Genomic DNA, 18659 nt, shown 5'->3' with positions numbered 1-18659 from the left:
CTGGATGGTGAGTACTCTTTACTCAACCCTGAGAGCTCAGTCTAAACTACCTTTATGTAATGTACCTAGGGTGGCTAGTACCCTGTTCTTTCTGTACCATCTGTGCTGGGTGTTCATTCTAAACCAGGGGTGGCCAACCTGAGGCCCGTGGGCCGCATGTCCCCCCCCCCCCAGACTTTTATCTTGTGGCCTGCTTGATACTTTCTTGAAATGGGTTTATTTAAACAAACATTTAAAAAATTTTATCAAAATTTAAAGATTGTAATGAAAAGTAAAAAAGAAAGATGCTACTGTTTTTGCAATGATAATATTTCATGTTGAATCAACGATCATTCATTCATTATTGTAATAATAGCATGAGAGAGCAAAATGCTTTCAATTCTGTCAGTTTACAAGCGACCCTCAAAAAACTTTCTCTGATTAAAGTGACCCGCAATGTTATTTGTGTTGGTCTAAACTGTCTAAACTGTCTCTATACAATGTGCTTGGTGAGTACGTCTGTTCTGAGGGCTCAGTCTAAACAATCTTTATATAAGGAGCCCAGAGTGGCCACTAGTACCCTGTTCTTTCTCTGTAACATAACATTTACTCAGTATAATCAAAATTCTATTGCTTCTGTACAGTGGCTATTTACAGCCATATTCATTTTTTTTTATATCATATCATTTACCCAAAATGGTTAAGGAAGGCTCTGAACATTTTGAGTTTAAATGATACCAAACCATAAATGAGGAGGAGGAAAGGGATGTTGTAGTGAATCGATTAACGAAGGAAGATGCAGGAAGTTGCTTTGTCAGTTTGTTGTTATGTGACCAAGATCAGTGTTGTTCAGGAGGAGTTTGTGTTTGAGGAGAGAATATGGTTGAAGTTTTTACCAGGGGAGATAACTACAACCGGTTTTTGGTTTGTAATGTCTTTTGACAAATCTTCTTAGTCCTGCAGACCTAAAGCTTTGGAAAATAGAGGACAGTGATCTCTGCTGATGCAGGACAGTTGGAATGGTGAGGCATATATCCATCTGTCCATTTTCTCTGCCCGTTATTCATGGAATAATCTTGGTGGGTAGAATCCTTCGCATCTTCCCCCTAGGCTCCTTTCAGAATCAACCTTCATTACCTTTCCCTGTTGGATTGCCAAGTGTGACCAACTGAGATTATGGACATTATCCAACCATATTTTTTCTTGGTCTACCCCTAGGCCTCCTGCCAGTTGGCTTGGTTTGAAGAATCTGTCTTGCATTTCTATCCTGCTCCAATTGCCTCTTCAGGCATAGATACACATGATGGCATAGTCAGTCTGTTAGAGTCCTGGTTGATGCAATGGAGGAGAGGTTGAAGGCAGTGAAGGGGAATGGAATATCCCAAATTTTGCAAGTAAGGTGAAAACTTCAAGCAGGTCCCTGGGAGAAAGAAGAGTCCAAATTTGGAGGAGTTGTGGGAAATGCAAATATCACTTCCTCCTTGTCAATTCTCATCAGTCTGACTCCATCATGTGATGTAAGGAAAGGAAGTGGAGGGTTAAAATGGTAGAGCTGACAGAGGCAAATGTTAGCAATGCATTTGATAGAAAAGACAGAAGATATCGTGAACTAGTCAAATTCTGTGAAAATTATGGATGGCAGGTAACATGTTTTCTTGTGTAAGCTGGTTTCATAGATATGCATCACAACACCTATATATTTATATATATTTTTTTCTACTTCCAGGTTATCATAGATCGACATCCTGTTCGTTTCTTTGTGTATAAGCGACCTCATGTTGACTACTTCTTAGAAATAGTAAGTATCTACATCTCTCCTATGTGAAATTATTACTACTGCCCTTGTGATTAGAACTCTCGAACCCTTGGTAATCAAAATCTGTCATAATGGTGCATGTTACAGACGGGTATTAACTTTTATTATTGCCCAGCATCACTTGTCTCTATCGTTTTCTCTGAGTATTTAATTGAAACTGTCTCTATACAATGTACTCAGGGTGGCCAAGTACCCTGTGCCTCAAATTTGTGTGCTCAGTCCACACTGCCTTTATACAATGTACCTAGGGTGGCCAGCACCCTATCCTTTCTGTACCATCCTTGTTGGATATTCATTCTAAACTGGCTCTATACAATGTACCTGAGGGGTGGGGTAAGTAGCCTGTCCTCAGATTGACACCCAAACACTCTGAAATGTTTGTATTGGAGCTTCTGGCACAAATACCAAGCACTACAGCATGTAGTTTCCAAATTCCTGGCTAAGTGAATTGCGTCATGCTGCTGTTTTTCTCACAGATAGTGCCCAACTGACCCTACTATACTGTGTAGTCAACAAAATCAAAAACAATGCGCATGTGTGAAATTAAAAATATAAAATGGTGACAATTTACCCAAGCTCAGTTTAAACAGTCTTTATATAAGATACCCAGAGCAGCCAGTTGTACCCTGTTCTTTCTGTGTATCTAACATTTATCCAGGTTAATCAGGATTCTATTGCATCTGTACAAAGGCTATCTACAGCCCCGTGGACTGTACTTTCATATAGCACCTATTAACAGCCAGGTGTACTGTGCATCCACCTGTTTATAATAGCCTGGTGGATTGTAGCTTCACATGACACCTTGGTTTACAGCCAAGTGGATTGTAACTCTATTCATGGTACCTGTTTACAGCCAAGTGACCTGTGTGCTATTTTTCTTCTTTGCGTGTTTGTTTGTTTTTGCTGGGCATCCTTGTAATTTTTGTCCCGTTGTGTGTCCAGGTGAGCCATTGGTATGACTTAGTTGTCTTCACTGCTAGTATGGAGATCTACGGTGCCGCAGTAGCAGACAAATTAGACAACAATCGAGGAATTCTAAAGAAAAGGTATTACAGACAGGTATGTGGTAGCTTAATTACATATTTTTCCTGTTTCGTTTTGTCACGTTGTTTGTTGCTGTTGTTACATTCCGAGTTCAAATCCTGCCCAGGCCAACTTGGCCTTTCATTTCTTTAGGGGTGGTGTAGATGTATGTGTGAGAGGCTGTTTGATTTGATACTAGTAATATACTGGCTCACATTTTCTTCCAAATCATTATTTAGGCATTGATAAACTAGGTATCTGTTAATCTCACTATAATCCTTCTGCAATGTTTATTGATTTTGCAGCAGTTTTAAAAGCTGCTGCTACTACTACCAATACTACTACTAGTAGTAGTAGTAGTAGGTGGCAGAAATGTTAATGCATTGTAAAACAATGCTTTGTAGTATTTCATCTGACTCTTTCCATTGAATTCAAATCCTAGGTCAAGCTTGCCTTTTGTCCTTTTGGGGTTGAGAAAATATGGGATCAACATGATCAACTTGCTCTATTATAACTGACTATCCCTCCTCCCCCCAAATTTCTGGCCATGTGCCTATAGTGGAAGGGATTATTATTATTATTATTATTATTATTATTATTATTATTATTATTATTAAGTTGGTGAGGTCGTAGACTCATTGGCATGCTGGACAAAATACTTAGCGGCATTTCGCTTGTCTTTATGTTCTGAGTTCAAATTCTGCCGAGGTTGACTTTGCCTTTCATCCTTTTTTTTGGAGGGGGGGGGTCAATTAAATAAGTACTAGTTGAGCACTGGGGTTGGTGTAATCAACTTATCCCCCTCTCCCAAAATTACTGGCCTTGTGCCAAAATTGAAAATCGTCATCACCATCACCATCATCATTATTATTGCTTCTGCTAAGGTCAGCTTTACCTTTCATTCTTTTGGGAGCAATAAAATAAGTACCAGTTGAACACTGGGGTCGATGTAATTGACTCCTCCCCTCCCACAAAGTTTCTGCCCTTGTGGCAAAATTTGAAATCATCATTATTATTATTATTATTATTATTGTTGTTGTTGTTGTTACTAAAGTGGTGAGGTGGTAAAATGTTTAGCATGCTGGATAAAATGCCAAAATTGCTTAGCAACATTCCACTCGTCTTAACATTTTGAGTTCAAATTCCAGTGACGACTTTGCCTTGCATCCTTTCAGGATTGATGAAAAATGTAGCAGTTGAGAAGTACCGATGTGAATGTATTTGACTGGCACCCGCCCACAAAATTCCAGGCCTTGTGCTTATAACAGAAAAGATTATTATTATCATTATTATTATAATTATTGGTGAGCTGGCAGAATTGTTAGCACACTGGATGAAATACTGCGTGGCATTTCGCCTGTTGCTACGTTCTGAGTTCAAATTCCACCAAGGTTGATTTTTGCCTTTCATTCTTTCAGGGTCAATAAAATAAGTTACAGTAATTGACTCATCCTCCCCCCCCCCCCCCCCCAAAAAGAAATTGCTGCCCTTGTGGCAGAACTTGAAGCCATTATTATTATCACTATCTCAAATTATGTTCATGCAACCATCACAAAATAAATGCAACTTATTTTGTTCTTTTATTTTCAAAAGTTGTTTTCTTTTTCTCTCATGTTTTTCCTTCTTTAAATCCTTTCCTTCAAATGCTCATGTGTTGAAACTGACGGGAGTGGCTGTCGTTATTATTGCTAACTCTGGTTTGTCTTAGACAGTTTCTGCTGCACCATTGAGACACTCCCCCCTCCATTCTTATCTGCTGACAAAGAACTAACTTCAACACTGGCAGGATTGAGCAATGTGTGTGTGGGTGTGTTTCTATACTCTTTATATAGATATAATTGTTGTTGTTGCTTAGCTCTGATTGAAATCTGTAGTCAGAGATGTACCTGTCATGACCATCTCGTGTTTTTTTTTACATATTAGAGATTACATTGCCCGGTGTGTTCTTCATTTATTTAAGATGATTTGGCTGTTCTTTCTAGCAGGTTGAAGTACTACATAGAGGCTCCGTTACTGGATGTGGTTAAATAGCTACAGTAAAACAGATAATTTTCATCATCATTTAATATCCTCTTCTCCATGCTGGCATGGCTTCCATGGTTTAAGAAGAACCAACCAGCCAGAGGCCTGTGCCAGGCTCCTATGTCTGCTTTGGCATGGTTTCTGTAGCCTAATGCCTCTTTACAGAGTGTATTGGATGCATTTTTCGTTGGTACCAGCACTAGGGAGGTCTGATGAAAGACAAGACCCCCTCAGCTAAGTAAGGGAAAGTAATGTTGAAGGATGTCAAAGTAGATGCTAGTAGTAACCATGGCGAAGGTGGTGAGCTGGCGGAGTTGTTAGGACACTGGACAAAATGCTTAGTGGCATTTCATCCATCTTTTTTATGTTCTGAGTTCAAATTTTGCCCTGGTAGACTTCACCTTTCGTCCTTTCGAGATCGATAAAATTATTTACCTGTTAAGCACTGCCTTTCTCCCTCCACCAAAATTGCTGGCCCTGTACCAAAATTTGAAACCAATACTAATAATGATGATTGTAAGGAGAATGGTGACGGTGGTGATGATGATGAAGAAAATGGTAACAGTGATAAGAATGGCTATGATGATGATGATGATGATGATTGTATGTTTATTATATTCCAGCATTGCAGTTTTGATTTTGGGAGTTACACCAAAGATTTAGCAGCTATCAATAGTAACCTTTCCAGTATATTTATCTTGGATAATTCTCCAGTAGCGTATAAGTCGTACCCAGGTAAGGCACCACATTATTTCACCATTATTATGCCATATATATGCGTGTGTGTATGTGTTTTTGTCTGTCTTGACCAGGGCTTAGCAAAATGGAGGTCTAGTGTGGTTTATCCATGGGGTGGGGTTCGATAAACACCTGAAATGATTTTGAGCATAAGGACGCTGAATTATTAGCAAACTAGTTTTTTTTCCAACATGAATCAGATTGGATTTAAAAAGGTCTCTCTGAAATACAATATGTTGATGGAAAATACCTTAGCAGATGTTACACCATTGACATGCACCTAGTAAACGGGCAACATCACCTGGCTGATTGGTGAATCAATTAAAGACCAGTGCACACTTTTTATGAAGGCATCGTTATGGAGACAAAACAAAATAAATTTGGAGGAGTTTAGTAATTTAGGGCTAAAACTCACTAATTTCCACATGCAGTAACTGGAATTCACAAAACCCATATTTCACAGCAAATATATTTATTATATCAATACAATATGAGTAAATTTTTATAGTTCTTTATCCGTTTCATTTCGTATTTTCAGTGAATTTCTTTAAATATTTCTTACTAAAAAGGCATGGCTGTGAGGTAAGAAGCTTGCTTTCCAACCACATGGTTCTGGGTTCAGTTTCACTGTGTGGCACCTTAGGCAAGTATCTTCTATAAGCCTGTGAGTAGATTTGGTAGATGGAAACTGAAAGAAGCCCATTGTGCATATATGTGTGTGTGTGTGAGAGCCTTTGTGTCTGTGTTTGTCCTCCACCACTGCTTGATAACTGGTATTGGTGTGATTACATTCCTGTAACCTAGTGGTTTGGCAAAAAAGACTGATAAAATAAGTACCAGGCTTAAAAAGAACAAGTCTAATGACTGAAACATGTAAAAGATAAACAATAATGACAAAAAAACCCCACCTAAAGTGGGATTATTGTGTTTAAATCATTAAATTTTTTAAATAATTATACTTTATAATCTATTTTAAGAAATTTACATGATGGGGATGGGTATGAAGGGTGATGAGTTAATTAATCTGTGAAAGGGTCAATGATATAAGGAGTTATCATCCAGTTCCTGGTCCAGACAGTGGAAAGCAGGCATAATGATTGTAGGATGATGTTGTGTTCTGGGATGTTGTGCACATCTTAGATGTTTGAAGGTGATTTTCCATGGCATGTAGAATGTGGGGTGTATAATATGCTAACTGTGTGTGTGTGTGGTTGGTGTTAGGAAGGGCATCTAGTTGTAGAAACCCTGCAAAAGCAGACAGTGGGGTTTGGTGCAACCCTCTGGCTTGCCAGCTCCTGTCAAACCATCCAATCCATGTCAGCATGGAAATGGGGGTTAAATGATGACGATGGTAATGATATCGCTTCAGTATTTCTTTCTTTTGTGTTATCATCACTATTTGATATCAGGATCATGTCAAACTCCACCGTCGGTTTTGGCTTGGTTTCTACAACTGGATGCCCTTCCTAATGCCAACCATTTTACAGTGTGCAACTAAGTGCACTCATAAAGTCACCAATTAACTGAGAAGAGAAAAGAGATAAGAGAAAAGCTCCTTCTACTGAGTGGGTGGGGCTCTATTCATGAGAGGGGGAGGTGGTTTTATGTCAGAACTGGAAATGTTTTTAAAAAATTTCTTTTTTTTTTTCCCTTCTGTTTTCAGATAATGCAATCCCCATCGACTCGTGGTTTTGTGATGCCCGTGACACAGCTCTCCTGTGTCTCTTACCCATGCTGGACGCTCTCCGCTTTACCAATGATGTGCGTTCGGTCCTCAGTCGTAACCTCCATCTTCAACGCCCATAACATCCAACGGGCAATTTGTTAGTCGATACAACACCATCACCTGTTCACTTTGCTTCCTACGGGTTCGCCTGAGGCTGACCTCATTCTCCGGCACCACTCACAGTCTTTGTCAATGTTGTTTGTCGCTAACAGCGGCTACAGTAGGGTTTTTTTACTGTTATTGCCGCTGTTGCTGCTGTTGTTGTTGTTGTTGTTGTTGTTGTTGTTAGGTGGTGGACAAACAGCTGCAGACTTTTATCACTACAATCAACCACATTTCATCAATCATGGTGTTTGCCCTACGTTCAGACGTTCAGAACAGCTGAGGACATAACCGACTGTCGGAACGTCTTGCAAATGTCCACCTAAAAGACAATAATAATAATAATAATAATAATAATAATAATAATGACGATGATGATGGTAATAATCTCAAGACAAACTGTCTCCCTTGTTGAGAAAGACTACCAAAATATTTTTCAAGACAAAAAGAAAAAAACAAAACAAAACATTCATCCAAATAAAAGGGAGTGAAAAAAAAACAACAAAAAATAACAAACAAACAAACACAAACACAATTATTTAAGAAGATGAATATCTAAAAATGACAATAGAAACAAGAAACACCTGTAAAAGAAGACAGGTAAAAAATACAATTTAATGAGATAAACAGAGAATGAAATCCACTCCAAAGAAGCCCCCCCTTTTTTTTTACTACCAATTTGCTGTTTATCTCTGCAGCAAATTGCAACCCACCCCCCTTTTTCCTTTTGTTGTCACTAGAGAGTTCCACTTGCCCTGCTCCCAAATCCCCCTCCTGCAGACTTTTCACTCCCCACTCTTCAAGTCATATTGACATCTGTACATAGTTCCATGGCAAACAATAATTATAATAATAATAATTATACTAATAATGTTGTTTCACTGAACAGAAGTGAAATGGTTTTTCTACTACATCCGGCTGTTCCTTGTGGTCGTGTGCCGTGAAAAAGAAATCAGAGACAATGTAAAACGACCACCACCCCTCTTTAAAAAAAAAAAAGAATCACAATCATTGCAGTGGGGGTGGGTTTTACCTTTCTAGCCAATCTTCATCTCCCCTCCCTCCCACCCCAACTACCACAATAGATGTATTCTTACTAATTTTTTTTTTGTTTTTCTTTCACTTTAAAAGAAAAAAGAAAGAAAAGGAGAAATAGAAAATTAATTTCTTTTTTGTTGTTTTTTGTTTTTATTGTGATGTTTTTGGAATCTTCTGTTTTTATTTGAAGGAAATATTTGGAGACGAGAAAACATCTTGCCCTGAACTGGGGTTTATTTTTCTACAGAGAGACAAATAGAAAGATGGAGTCAAGTAAACAGAAAAAGATAAATAGAGAGAAAGAGAGAGAGAAGAAGACATTTCTTTTGTTTCTCTTCGTTTTGAAATTTCATGTTTAGCTTTTTTTCACCATTTTACCTGTAATGATTCTATAGGAATGTGGGTTATACATCATTAGATGTACACCTGACTTTCCTATATTAAATTAGAAATATGAACGGAACGCTGAACTCCAAACTATCAACACAAACAACATTTATTCAAGGTGGAAAATATACATCTTTAATCTTATTTGTTGAGACGTCTTCGGTGTGTGAGAACATGGTTTTTGGGACGTGGTATATTGATGTGAGCTGTCTAGCGTGAGTTCGAAAGATGGAGAGACAGCTAGACACGTCCTTGCTCAATCGCTGGCCAGCAAGAAAAGAGACAGAATGAAGCGGGAAAGCTTGGATGTTGAATTCCACGCATGCGTGAGACTACGCATGCGCACGGCGTTACTACAGGGCTCCCTTGCCAGTGCGGAACGCACAATAATATAATTCTGTTGGAACACCTGAGGCAGGATGGCCACTGAAAACCACCCACAAGATGTAGCACAAACACACACAAAGAAAAATGAAAGAAATGAATGTGCACTCGTGAGAATATGCATGCAATGTACAAATGAAAGAAAATGTGTGAGTGCACAAGTGTGTGTGTGAGTGAAAACACAGAACATATTAAAAGTGTCTGTAGAGACAAAAAACTATATATCCAGTTCGTAAAAGAATTACACAAGTTGAATGTCCGTACACAGGAAGTCGTGGTCAGTTGGCAGAGCTGTAGTTGAGCATCAATGCGAGATTGCGACCTGTTACCTGGTACTAAATATCCTAGTCGGCTAGCTCTGACTGTTGTGCATGAGGGGAAAATTCCACTCATACAGTGAAGATGAAACCGAGTGTGTTGATCTGGTGTGTTCCTGGTGGTGGGGTTGTTGGCGCACGACATTGTGGTAGACAGTACATTGGTGGTGAAGACGTCGGCGCAGGAACTGTAATATAGCTGTGTTCTGTATGTGTGGTGGTAATGGTATTGACGGTGGTAATGATGTCCAGTTTTACAGTGACGAATGGAAAAACAGAGGACTCCTTTTATTTAAACGTGTCACACAGTCGAACACAAAATAATATATCAAAGATGATATACATGATATGTTATACTATGATAACATATGGCCAGTAAAAGGGAGACGATAGAAGATGATAAACACAACCGTATAAAATGAATAACAAGAGATATTTAGTGTGGCATAAAAGATGTATGTGTATGTGAGAGTGTGAATGCGACATATAAGAACATAATAAAAGACAAGCCGTCTATATGTATGTGAGATATTACAGCAGATAGAAAGTCAGTACACGTGAGAGTTTTATACCAAGTTCTTGAGTACACAATTGGAAGTATCGCAGGCTGTAATTCTTGTCTGTTTATTATCATGGTGAAGCTAAGTCACCCAACAGAATCGAAGAGAGAGATTTGCCGCGATGGTTTAGTTTGGTGTACATAGTAAGTCGTGTTGACTATGGTTGGAGATGTCGGTGGCGTTGGTGGTCATCGTTGCTTGGTAGTTCAGTCTCCATGGCTGCATTTGTTCTTTAGTCGGGGTCACCAGTTATAGGTTGGTAGTCCAGAATCCATGGCCGCGTTTTTTCTTAGTCGGGGTCACCACTTTATAGGAAAGTGGGTTATACATCATTAGATGTACACCTGACTTTCGTATATTAAATTAGAAGTGAACGGAACGCTGAACTCCAAACTATCAACACAAATAACATTTATTCAAGGTGGAAAATATAATCTTTAATCTTGTTTGTTGAGACGTCTTCGGTGTGTGAGAACAGGGTTGTTGGGACGTTGGTATATTGATGTGAGCTGTCGAGCGTGAGTTCGAAAGATGGAGAGACAGCTAGACACGTCCTTGCTCAATCGCTGGCCAGCAAGAAAGAGACAGAATAAAGCGGGAAAGCTTGGATGTTGAATTCCACGCATGCATGAGACTACGCATGCGCACGGCGTTACTACAATTCCATTCTTTTCTTGAGTTCTTGCTCCAAACCCACTCTCACCAAATAATTACTGAATATTATTTTTTGTTCTTCAGATACTAGCTTCTGTTCATCATCATCATCATCATCATCATTTAACATCTGTTGTCCATGCTGGCATGGATTGGACGGTTTGACAGGGCTGGCATGTTGGAAGGCTGCACCAGACTCCAGTTTGATTTGGCATGGTTTTCTACGGCTGGATGACCTTCCTAACACCAACTACTCTGAGAGTGTAATGAGTGTCAATTTGTGTGACACCAGTATCTGCTACAACTGTGATTTTGCTCAGTTTGATGGGTCTTCTTCTCAAGTACAACATAATGCCAAAGGTTTCGGTCACTGCCACTGTGAAGCCCAACACTTGAAAGGAACTCAACCACTTTGCCTCTGTGAGGCCCAACACTCAAAGGGAACTCAGCCACTTTGCCTCTGTGAGGCCCAATGCTTGAAAAGTGTTCTTTACATGCCACCAGCATGGGTGCACTTGGCTTGATGGGTCCTCTCAAGCACAGCACTTCGCCAAGGGTATCGGGTCTCGGTCACTAGTCATTGCCTCATGCTTCACCACCTCATTTCATGTCTTCCTGGGTCTACCTCTATCACAGGCTCCCCTCCACAGTTAGAGATCAGCACTTTACACAGCTGTCCTTGTTGATACGCATTACATGACTATACCAGCGCAGTTGTCTCTTTTACACACCACATCTGATGCCTCTTATGCCCAACTTTTCTCTCAAGGTGCTTACACCCTATCAAACATGTACACTGACATTGTACATCCAGTAAAGCATACTGGTGTAATGACCATGCGACCAGGAGATGGTGATGAGGAATGGCTCCTTTAGCGCATCGCACAGTCAATACAAATAAAAAACACGAAAAGAGGCTAAATGAGTATAAGTGCCAAAAAGGAAAAGAGAGAGACACAACCGGTAGAAGGTTTAAGAGAAGGTTTTTACTGATATATCAACATGTATGTCTGTGTGTGTGTGAGTGTGACATAATAAGCACAGTAATAGATAGGCTGTCATGCAAACAAAGTGTATGTGTATACAAACATGGATTCATGTGTGTGCAAGTAATACAGAGCATAGAAAAGAGTCTATAAGGACCTTAGAAGAAAGTTCAGACGCAAGGATGGTAAATACCAGTTCGTAGGTCAAGGTACACAGTGGTTGAGGTGCTGTATCAAGAAGTTGTAGTGGCAAGGCAGAGCCGAGAAAAGATACTGTCGCACGAGAAGTTGAAGCTTCAATGCTGTGGCCAGTTACTTGGTACAGGAGGTCTCGCAGGTTGTATTCGCTGTTAACCATGGTGAAGTAATTCACAAACAGTGTTGAGAGAACCTGTGTGGGTGCTGTTGGTGGTGTGTACGTAGAGAAGTTGGTGTAGATGCTAAGAAGATGATGGTGGCGACGAAGATGGAGGTCTTGAATGCTGGAAGAAGTGTTGCATCTCCATGTGGGTTGTTGTCGTGTCGTCGCTGGAACTGGCTGTGTGCTCTGTGGTTAGCGGCTGGAGCCAAGAAGGCTAACAAAACTGTGACAGTGAAAAGCTAGCTATTTATAAGATACTATTGGCTCAAACAGGGGTTCAGAAAGACTGTCCCATGCGACCTTATCTGAAAGCTGCGATTGGTTCGGTTGCATCTTGGCACGCAATAGAACAGGAGACAAAATGCGCCAATACCAACCAATCAGAGTGGTGGACACAACAGGATCCGAAAGTGGGGCCGAAGGCTAGCTGTTATCCACTATGTTAGCATCCATGTATATATAATGGAGAGAGAGAAGTACGCTACACTGGCTTAATTTCTTTCAAGCCTATGCATGTCCTCGGCTATCACAGCCCCTGTTTCACTGCCATGCAGCATAGCTGTTCACACACAGGCATCAAACAATCTGCCTTTCACTCTGAGAGAGAGGCCCTTTGTTGCCAGCAGGGGTAGGAGCTCTCTGAACTTTGCCCATCCTAATCTTATTCTCACAGCTACGCTCTCAGAGGATCCACCTCTACTACTAACTTGGTCACCTAGGTAACAGAAGCTATCTACTACCTCTAGCTTTCCTCCCATGGCAGTTGATGGAGTTTACATACTGTCCATTTTCAGTGTTTATTGCTCCTGTGCATCTTCCACATACAAAAACTAGCTTCCCTGTTAACCTTCCTCTGATATTGCTGCACCTTTTATGTGTCCAAAGCTTACTCTGGGTGCACCCTATGGAGTTTCTACTTACACCATTTCCACAGATTGAGTAGCGCCATCTGCCTGAAGAGATTTGTGATCTGTCTGCCTTCCTACTTACTAAGACTTCGGTTTTTGCTCAGTTAACTCTAAGGCCCTTTGATTCTAGGCCTTGCTTCCATACCTGGAATGTCTTCTCTAGTTCAGGTAGTGATTCATCTCCAAGTGCAAGGTCATCAGTATAGAGCTCCCAGAACAGCCTATCTTGAATTCCTCTGTTATTGCTTGGAGGACTATGATGAACAAGAGGGGGCTGAGCACCGATCTTTGGTGGACCCCTACTTGTACCCTGAATTCTTCGCTGTACTCATTGCCAACCCTCACTTTACTGGCAGCATCCCTGTACATAGCTTGTACAGCTCTCACCAACCACTCATCTATTCCTAGTTTCTGCATTGACCACCAGATGAGGGATCAGGGGACCCTGTCAAAGGGTTTCTCAAAGTTAACAAAGGCCAAGTACTGAGGTTTATCTTTGGCTATGTAGTTCTCCTGCAGCTGCCTCACTAGAAATATAGCATCTGTGGTACTTCTTTCCTGGCACAAAAACAAAACTGCATCTCCTCTAGGTTAACTCTCTCCCTAATTAGTTGGGCTGTAACCCTCTCTGTAACTTTCATACCTGATCCAGCAATTTGATACCCTTTTAAATATTTTTCTCTTTTGTCACTTTAAACCATCTGGTATTTTATTTTATATACTTGTTTTTATTCTTTGTTAAGGATCAACATTCGAATCTTCTTTCACCACATAGACTCACTTTTCTTCCATATTTGGAATCAGCAAACAAAAAAAAAAAACCCTACCATTTTCTTCACTGTCAACACTATTCAATGAAGCAATACCTTAAAAAGACGAAGTGGTAGTGAGACATGGGTTCTGAATGCCGAAGACTGAAGAATGCATAGACTGGAGAGAAACGAAGGCAGTGTGCTCTGTTGGATGTGCAACATCAGTGTGCATGTACAACAAAGTGCAAATGTATTGAGAGAAAAGTTGGGCATAAGAGGAATCAAATGTAGCATGCAAGAGAGAAGACTACATTGGTTTGAACATGATGCATAAAGAAGTGCCTGTCACTGAAAGTGGATGGTATCCGCAGAAGAGGGAGACCCAGGAAGACATGGGACAAAGTGATAAGGACTGATCTCAGGACATTCAGCCAATCTACACCTCTTCCTCACATTTCCTCCTTTATACCCCATGCCTAGCTCTCACTCCCCAATTCTGTCCTCACAGCTGTTTCTCTGTTTCATTGCCATCCAGTAGCCCCCCCCCCCTCTATATATACCCAGGTTTTCACCACTCACTTCCCTACCCCTCTGCACTCTCTAATCCCACTTCTTTTGCAATATCCTGCCACTTATATTACAACCTTTGAACCTCAAGGTTATACCCTGGCACTTGCCACCATCTATATCTCTCTCTTTTTTTACTCAACCATCTCATTTATATCCTGATCCCCGTCCCTTGTGTGTGTGCCTGGCACTTTGCCACCATTTCTATCCTGCTCTCTCTCTCCTTCTCTTTCACTTCACTTGGGTAACCATTTTATCTTCTTGCAGCAGCACACTTATTTCTCTCTTCATTCTTGATATCTCTCTCTCTCTCTCTTTTTGGCTGGGTAACCTTGTACCTCCTTTACAACAAGACACCTGTTTCTGCCTCTCTGTCACACTAACCTTTTATCATCTGACTCAAGATCACCTCCTCCCCTCTCAAATGATTTCTGTCTTGCAAGTTACTTGGTGATCCTGTTAGTGCAGGTGCTACTTAAAAAGCCTCTAGTCCACCCTGTAAAGTGGTTGACATTCAGGTGTAAAAGCCTTGCCAAAACTGACCTTGTCATTGCTTGTGCCACGTAAAAAGCACTAAGTACCCCCTGCTAAGTGGTTGGTGTTAGAAAGGGCATCCAGCTGTAAAAATCCTGCTAAAACAGTTGCAGAAGTCTAGTGCAGGCTCCTGCCTGGCAAACCGTCCCACTCGTGCCAGCAAGGAAGGTGGACATTAATAGAGAGACACACAGACATGTGTATGCGTGTGTCATATATAATCATCATTTAGTGTCCACTTTTCCATACTTGCATGGATCAGGCAGAATTTGTTGAGGCAGGTTTTCTTTGGCTGGATGCCTTTCCTGTCATCAACCTTTTCCAAGCAAGGTATTATTTCCCCATGGCCAGACACATTTTCCCACAAAAGACTGGAAACAAACAACATGGCTTGTATGACAGTGATGCTCATTTACAACCATTCCTGTGATATCTGGAGAAGGGTACACAGAAGTATGTTATATATATATATATATGCTTCATCATCGTTTTAGCTTCTAATTTTCAATACTTGCATGGGTCACACAGAATTAGTTGTTCAGGCAAATTTTCTGTGACCAGACAACTTACCAGTTTCCAAGTAATGTAATATTTCTCCATGACTGGACATGTTTTCACAGAAGATTCGAAACAGAGGAATACCACTTTCTATGATGGGGATGCTCGGTTTCTTGACAACTATCACACAAGAGCAAGACAAGGAGATACTAACACACAATTAGTTTCTTTCAGTTTCCATCTACCAAATCTGACCATGAGCCAGAGGCTGGCCTGGGGCTATAGTAGACACTTCCTCAAGATGACAAACAATGGGACTGAACTCAAGACCACGAGTTGCAAAGATTCTTAACCATACAACCAGCCTGCACTTTATATATATATATATATATATATGTATATAATACATACTCTTTTACTTGTTTCAGTCATTTGACTGTGGCCATGCTGGAGCACCACCTTTAGTCGAACAAATCGACCCCAGGTCTTATTCTTTGTAAGCCTAGTACTTATTCTATCGGTCTCTTTTGCCGAACCGCTAGGTTACAGGGACGTAAACACACCAGCATCGGTTGTCAAGCGATGTTGGGGGGACAAACACAGATACACAAACATATACACACATATATATATATATATACGACACGCTTCTTTCAGTTTCCGTCTACCAAATCCACTCACAAGGCTTTGGTCGGCCCGAGGATATAGTAGAAGACACTTGCCCAAAGTGCTACGCAGTGGGACTCAACCCATGATCGTGTGGTTGGTAAGCAAGCTACTTACCACACAGCTACTCCTGCACCTATATATATATATATATATATATATATATATATATATATGAATAATAAATATATATATGTTTATTTTGTTTGTTTATAGTTTTAGCTTAGAGCTGCGGCCATGCTGATGCCCCACCGTGTTGCTACACTGTTATTACAGGGAGCCTCCTACAATATGTGGCACTTGGAGAAGAATGGAGTTTGATTTAGCAACCCTCATTTGCACCTCTTGCCGTGAGGTAGGTTCATCTGGGACTCTCGACAGGAAGAGGTCCAGCTTTGATTTAAAAACCCCTACATCTACTTTGTGCAGGTTCCTCAGGCTCTTTGGGAGAATATTAAAATGCTGTGGGCCCCTGAAACCCAAACTGTTGCAGTAACTGGTCCTGAAGCACGATGGCATTGCTGGGATCTTTGGCACAATGCAGTGTCGTCCCGTTCTGGCATTGGTGTAGCTTTCAATGCCAAAATTTGGCACAATTCCTCCCAGGATCTTCCAGATGTATATTACTGCATACCTCTCCCGCCTTCTCTCCCGGGAGTAGAGTCTTAGCTGTTTCAGCCTTTCCCAGTAGATGAGCAGTTGCAAAGAGACAATCTTCTTTGTGAATCTTCTCTGGATTGCTTCAAGGTCCGCTGTTAATTTCACACTGGTGGGTGACCACAGCTGTGAGCAGTAATCCAGGCGGCTGAGGACGAATGTCCTCCAGAGGATCATCATGGTTTCCTTATCTCTGGTTCTGGTCGAAAGCCATGTTGGGTATCACTCAGCAATTTATTTTCTTCAAGGAATGCAATTAGTTTTCCTCTGACTATCCTTTCCATGACTTTGCTGATGTGTGAAGTCAGAGAGATAGGCCTATAGTTTTTGGCATCTGCTCTGCTTCCCCCTTTATGGATTGGGCATATTATTCCCTCCTTCAGCTTGCTTGGCAGTCTTCCGTTTGCGAGAAAGCTCTGGAAGAGGATCTGGAGGGGTTTTGCCAGGGCATGCTTACACGATTTAAGGAGGATTGCTGGGAAACCATCAGGGCCAGCAGTTGAGTTTGTGTCCACTTCATGTATAGCTAGTAGTACATCTTCTTCGCTAATGTTGATGTATTCCATCGTAACTGCCTCACTGGTTATAGGGGAGGTAGCAAAGAAGTCCACTGGTTCGTTCACTTGTCTGTGCTCCAACGGAGTGGTGAAGACACTTTTGAACTGCTCATTCAGTACCTCACTGATCCTAGTTGGACTGTCTGTGAGGGAGCCATCCTCTTCGGAGAGGGACCCAATCTTGCAGCGTACTGAGGCTGTTTCTTTTGCGTAATGAAAGAAGGCCTTTGGGTTTGACTTAATGTTTTTTATAACCCAGGCTTCTTTGTCTGCTCTCTCTCACATAGGATTGTTGCAGCCTTTTTTCAATCTCCATCAGTGTCATTTTTAGGCGGGACCTTTGGCCATTCTTGGGATGCTGGTTGAGTCGATTTGCAACTTTCGTCCGTCGTCTCATGAGGATCTTCCTCTCCCTTGGAATCTTGTTCCTATTTGTCTTGGCCTTGTGCTCTGGGACATATTTCTGGCATATGGCTTGCACAGTAGACATGAAACATTCTAGTTTCATGTCAATGTCTGGTGTGGAGAGACATTTTGGCCAATCCTCTCTGAGGATCTCTTTCTGGATCGATTTCCAATCTGCTTTGTGGAAGTTCAGATTGGAGAGATTTCGGTTGCTTCCTTTAGGCTGTATGTCACGGGTTACTTTCGGCCCAAACATAGACAGCTCTATTATGTTGGGATCCGAGACTAATGTCGGCTCACTTTCACATCATGAATGATGTCCGTATTGTTCGTGAAGCAGAGATCTAGAATGTTATTTGCTCTAGTTGGTCTGAGAACAGTTTGCTCCATGAATAGGGCATTGGTGAGGTTGAGCAGGCATTCCACCTGTGCTTGCTTGCGATAAGTCATTCCTGAGAGTATGAGACCTTCGGGCCATTTGACGTTGGGGAAGTTGAAATCACCCATAAGAAATATGGTCACATGGTGTTCCAGTTTCATGAGGATTTCTTTAATTCTAGTGAGGCAATCTTCAAATTTGCCTATGTGGTGGGCAATACGTATTGCATATGACTATATTATGTTGTCTTATGTATACAATTAGGGTATCGCATACCGAATTTGAGTATGACAGTAAGACCTGGGGTGTGAGGTCGTCACGGATGTATACAGCAACTCCACCATGGCTCCTTTCCCTTCTGTCTGTTCGCAGTATGACATATATATATTTATATATATATATATATATATATATATATATATATATATATATATATATATATATAATATATATATATAAATATATATATATATAAATATATATATATATAAATATATATATATATATATATATATATATATATATATATATATATATATATATATATATATATATATATATATATATATATATATATATATATATATATATATATATATATATATATATATATATATATATATATATATATATATATATATAT

General features: G+C 40.5%; 1 protein-coding gene across 2 annotated transcripts in view; it reads left to right on the top strand.

The window, feature by feature from the left end:
* Window positions 1-8570, top strand: part of LOC106878558 (CTD nuclear envelope phosphatase 1A) — a 28345-nt gene extending 19775 nt beyond the window's left edge. The window contains exons 3-6 of one of the 2 annotated variants that reach the window (XM_014927802.3): window positions 1706-1777; window positions 2738-2854; window positions 5464-5575; window positions 7242-8570. In XM_014927802.3, the coding sequence (XP_014783288.2) occupies window positions 1706-1777; window positions 2738-2854; window positions 5464-5575; window positions 7242-7384 (444 nt within the window). In that variant the 3' untranslated portion in view covers window positions 7385-8570. The remainder of the gene's footprint in view (window positions 1-1705; window positions 1778-2737; window positions 2855-5463; window positions 5576-7241) is intronic. The other variant, XM_089343038.1, reaches the window with a different exon arrangement.
* The last annotated feature ends 10089 nt before the right edge of the window (window positions 8571-18659 follow it).

Source organism: Octopus bimaculoides, chromosome 26 (genome assembly GCF_046866305.1).
Source record: "Octopus bimaculoides isolate indiv1 chromosome 26, ASM4686630v1, whole genome shotgun sequence".
NCBI classification, from domain to species: domain Eukaryota; kingdom Metazoa; phylum Mollusca; class Cephalopoda; order Octopoda; family Octopodidae; genus Octopus; species Octopus bimaculoides.
The sequence above is the reverse complement of the archived record's forward strand: the minus strand, read 5'-3'. Positions and strand labels throughout refer to the sequence as shown.